The following is a 4,780-nucleotide window of genomic DNA, read 5'->3' as shown; positions in this document are numbered from 1 at the left end:
TGAAGCTGTGTTCTGGCCAGTAAAGTTGTGGTCTGGCCAGTGAAGCTGTGTTCATGCATGTGAAGCTGTGTTCTGGCCAGTAAAGTTGTGGTCTGGCCAGTAAAGCTGTGTTCTGGCCAGTGAAGCTGTGGTCTGGCCAGTGAAGTTGTGGTCTGGCCAGTAAAGCTGTGTTCTGGCCAGTGAAGCTGTGTTCTGGCCAGTGAAGCTGTGGTCTGGCCAGTGAAGGTGTGTTCTGGCCTGTGGCACTGTGTTCTGGTCAGTGAAGCTGTGGTATGGCTAGTGAATCTGTGTTGTGGCCAGTGAAGCTGTGTTCCTTTTACGCTTCTGTTATGGTCCCTCGTTGTGTTTCTTCTCTCGTAGTTCTGTACCTACCTACATGTCCTTCCTGAGTCAAGAATCAGCTCCTAATCACCCCCTTCTTTATTTAGCAGATAATGATTGAATGACACGACTATTATATATTTGTTCTCACCATAAATACATATAACTTAATTCTGTTAGTATAAAAGTCTAAGGTGTAAGTATCCTGTGGCTCAGTTAAGTCTCAAGTGTTCAGCTATGTTATTAGTGCCTATTCATGGGCCCTCTTTTCCTCGTCACTTCTTCGTTTTGAACTGGACGTTTCAAGCTGCCACTTTATATTATTTTTAATTCAATGATCTTATATATTGCCCTTTTTATTGATGAAGTGTTTTAATCTCCCACTCTTGTGGGTTATCGACGTGTCTGGCGTCCTTAGGGGCTTCTCGCTACGCCGATTTTCAGGTTGTACATTTTATCAGTTCATTACAATGATCTGACTAAACTTTTTGTTCATCTAGAATGTGCGTAATTTAGTTTATTTTTTATTTAAGCGACGTTTGCTTCAGCTCATTCGGTCAGGTCTCGCAGCTCAGTCATTTCAATTTTGGGATTATTGGAAGGGAAATCGCTATCTTGTAGTGGGTAACACTTCTATGAAAGCAATTTAACAACCGAGATGTTTCACGCTATTTCAGAAAGTCACATTAATATGACAGCAACAACTTCTCTGGTGAAGAAAACCTCACTGTGAAGTGTGCATCACCAATATGCTTTATCATCACAGTGACTGCAACAGCACATTAATGGATCCCAAACCTTACCGATATACGGTTATGACCAGTGTGGAAAGTTCACCTGTTGGAGCATCATATCTACGAAACAAACACCTTTACGTTCGAATGTGCATCAACAGAGTTAAAAAAAAATTGGCACGGGACAATATTTTTCCACAAAACAAACATTAAACCAAAGTTCTCTTCGAGGCTCGTGTCCCACCAGCCGAGGTTAACCACCACAGGCGACTTTACTGAGGTTGGCGAATCTCAGCCCATCCTTCTAAGGTTTCCCCAACGTCAAGAAACTGCTGTACTAAAGTCCCCCTTATCATAACCTTCCAGACGACCCAAAACAATCTTGGCCAGGATGTCAATTTCGTGATATGCCATTATTTTTTAGTACTGCAATTTTTGACCTTAGGAAGAGTATACGTAAAACAAATACGACGTTCTGTTAGAAGGACGGGGTGGCGAGTGCGCCCTCCACCGCCCTCCTCCTCCCTCTCTCTCCATCTGCCGATATGTCTCATCCAACTCGCTCAATCTTGCAGTTACGACCAGATAAAGATGCTTTATGCGTCGCACCACAACGGCTGCCAGACTGCTGGAGCTTTAGTCTGCTGACCTGGCTGCCGTGTTATCTTCTGACATGTAATTTTCAGCAACGTACCATTCCACGGTACCATTCCAGGATGAATAGAATGACAGAAGATTACCATTCAACCTCCTGCCATCATCTCTCACAGTGTCACACTGTGAGAGATGATATCTCAGCACAAGCTCATGTCCACTCATTTTGATAAGATGTGCCTCAGGTTGCTTGCAGGGCATAACTTCCTTAGGAATGGGCAGAGATGGGACATGTTTGGGGCCTCTGTGGTCTGAGGAATTCAGTGATATTGTCCATGTTGACCTTTGTCATCTCGTTGAGCCAGAATCAGTTGAGTTGATTGAATCAGTCAACCTCCCCTCCTTGGGGAGGGGAGGTTGGTGTTGTATGGTAAAGTGGGGGTCATCACGGTGAAAGACCATTAGGCTAAAACCCACAAATACCATACCTCCACTCTACCTCTGTTGAGAGGGTGGGGAGAGAAGGCCTCGCCAGGGGTTTGAACCTGGCGGGCAGGACTTAAAGGCTCTGATTGGCTGATTGGAGGGGGGTGTGGGTACCTCGAGGTACCCAGCTAGTGCCGTGAGCGTTTATTCGGAACTTATGCTTATGAGAGCAGGTCGTCCTGTTTCAGCTAACCAAGACAGCACTTTGAAATCATTACCAGGACACCTGCCAGTACCAGCACCGAGTCACTGGTTACTGTAGGTGTGTCTGGATAATCACTGGTTACTGTAGGTGTGTCTGGATAATCACTGGTTACTTTAGGTGTGTCTGGATAATCACTGGTTACTGTAGGTGTGTCAGGAAAATCACTGGTTACTGTAGGTGTGTCTGGATAATCACTGGTTACTTTAGGTGAGTCTGGATAATCACTGGTTACTGTAGGTGTGTCAGGAAAATCACTGGTTACTGTAGGTGTGTCTGGATAATCACTGGTTACTGTTGGTGTGTCTGGATAATCACTGGTTACTGAAGGTGTGTCTGGATAATCTCTGGTTACTTTAGGTGTGTATGGATAATTACTGGTTAGTGTATGTGTGTCTGGATAATTACTGGTTACTGTGTGTCTGGATAATCACTGGTTACTGTAGGTGTGTATGGATAATTACTGGTTAGTGTATGTGTGTCTGGATAATGTCTGGTTACTTTACGTGTGTCTGGATAATTACTGGTTACTGTGTGTCTGGATAATTACTGGTTACTGTAGGTGTGTCTGGATAATTACTGGTTACTGTAGGTGTGTCTGGATAATCACTGGTTACTGTAGGTGTGTCTGGATAATTACTGGTTACTGTAGGTGTGTCTGGATAATCACTGGTTACTGTATGTGTGTCTGGATAATCACTGGTTACTGTAGGTGTGTCTGGATAATCGAGCATTCGACATTGGGTGAAGTCAGGACCGTGAGTGGGAGACGCCAGCTTCACCGATTCCTTTCAAATCCAGTCGAGATTGTGAAGCGTTTATCACCTCACTCTTGTCTGAGTGTTAGTGGAACCTTCAAAGCGTGTCAAGCCTCTCTGCAGGTGACCTTGCCTTGACTTATTAAACACATGTCAGATTACAACTGTGTCACCAGTATTATTCAGTTATTGTCTCAGTGATATTATTGTTATTGTCATACCGAAAGCGTCGCAATGCAGTAATTGCAAAAGTGTTTACCAATGTTCATATTAGTTCACTTTGTATGAATCATGCAAGAGAGTCGAGAATCTTCATACTAGAGTGGTTGGGAACGATTCCTGCTATGTAGGGTTTGCATAGCTAATTGATATGACACTCTTAATTAAGGTAAAGGATTCCCGTGTGTTGTACTGATTGCTAAGTTGTAAATACCCTTGTTAAACGTTACATCATCTTTCCCTTAGATCTTACTCTTGACTAATTATACAGTTACCTAATTCAGATGTCCCCACGCTAGCACTCATCATTTTTCCAACAAACTGATGCGAACAGTCACCATTCAGTTGTACTTCATGCACTGGGTGAATGGCACGACCAACGTAAATTATTAACCTATACTTAGGTGTAACACATTAGATATACTTATTCATAAGCAGAAATCTGGTCATAGCGAGACCTAAATCATTCTTTCGACCGTGAAACAAAGTCTTGACTTGGCCACCCACTGAGGAGTCATAACTCGACAGAGAATACTTGGGAAAGTAAGGCCTGCTGCTCTAGGTATTGCTTGAATACCTGATAGTTCATGCTCATGCAAGTGAGTCTGACTAATGCCCTTAAGGCGACTACTGCAAGCAGAACCGTTGGGGTAAACAAACAAAGTCTCACACACACATACACACATATCTGTCATACGCCGTCAGTGTTATACATTTTATTGTCACACGTTATCATTGCAAGCAATTTTCCGTATTACATAATAAATATTATTATAAACATCCGGTTCTTACACAACATTATTGCTACATGTGACTCTGCAACGTTGGGTTAATGTTATAGATTCTCTGTTAGAATCTATGTATGCAACATTAGGAGTTGTGTGGATGCAATATTTGCAACATTAAAGGTGTAGCAGTGATGCACAACCATATATTAATTGCGAAGATTAGTTTAAAAAGCCAATAAAACTTCACAAGAGCCCTCCATTGAGTATACCAATATTATAAAAATAATTGCATTGTAGGTCATTCAGATCATTAAGCATCGAAGGGAAGGGAACTGAACTATCAGGAGAAAGTGCCACGCTCTTATGACTATATATATATATATATATATATATATATATATATATATATATATATATATATATATATATATATATATATATATATATATATATATATATATATAGTTTCTTTTTTTTACCACAGACGTGGCCACACATTTATATATATAGTACTTGGAAGGGATCAGGATAAGGATTATGGATGGAACGGGGGAAAAGTAATATGTGCATTGAGTTAAAATTCACTCTGAACTATCATGATAGCTAGGAAATTAACCTATGTGAGGCAGAGCATGTGCCTTAGGGCGTAATTTTAAATTTTATGTTGTGAAAACTCCAAATGTAATTTTTGCGAGCTGGGGGCAATCTTCCTTCCTTAGTTATGCAATGTAACACAAT

General features: G+C 41.5%; 1 protein-coding gene across 1 annotated transcript in view; it reads right to left on the bottom strand.

Moving 5' to 3' along the window:
• LOC138363424 (germ cell nuclear acidic protein-like) overlaps positions 1-3,071 on the bottom strand; it is a 6,506-nt gene extending 3,435 nt beyond the window's left edge. The window contains exons 1-2 of the mRNA XM_069322543.1: positions 2,888-3,071; positions 2,354-2,691 (exon numbers count right to left, since the gene is read on the bottom strand). Of these exons, the coding sequence (XP_069178644.1) occupies positions 2,354-2,691; positions 2,888-3,071 (522 nt within the window). The remainder of the gene's footprint in view (positions 1-2,353; positions 2,692-2,887) is intronic.
• Between the last annotated feature and the right edge of the window lie 1,709 nt (positions 3,072-4,780).

Source organism: Procambarus clarkii, chromosome 1 (assembly GCF_040958095.1).
Source record: "Procambarus clarkii isolate CNS0578487 chromosome 1, FALCON_Pclarkii_2.0, whole genome shotgun sequence".
Classification (NCBI taxonomy): domain Eukaryota; kingdom Metazoa; phylum Arthropoda; class Malacostraca; order Decapoda; family Cambaridae; genus Procambarus; species Procambarus clarkii.
Note: the sequence above shows the minus strand (reverse complement) of the source record. Positions and strands in the feature narration are given on the sequence as shown.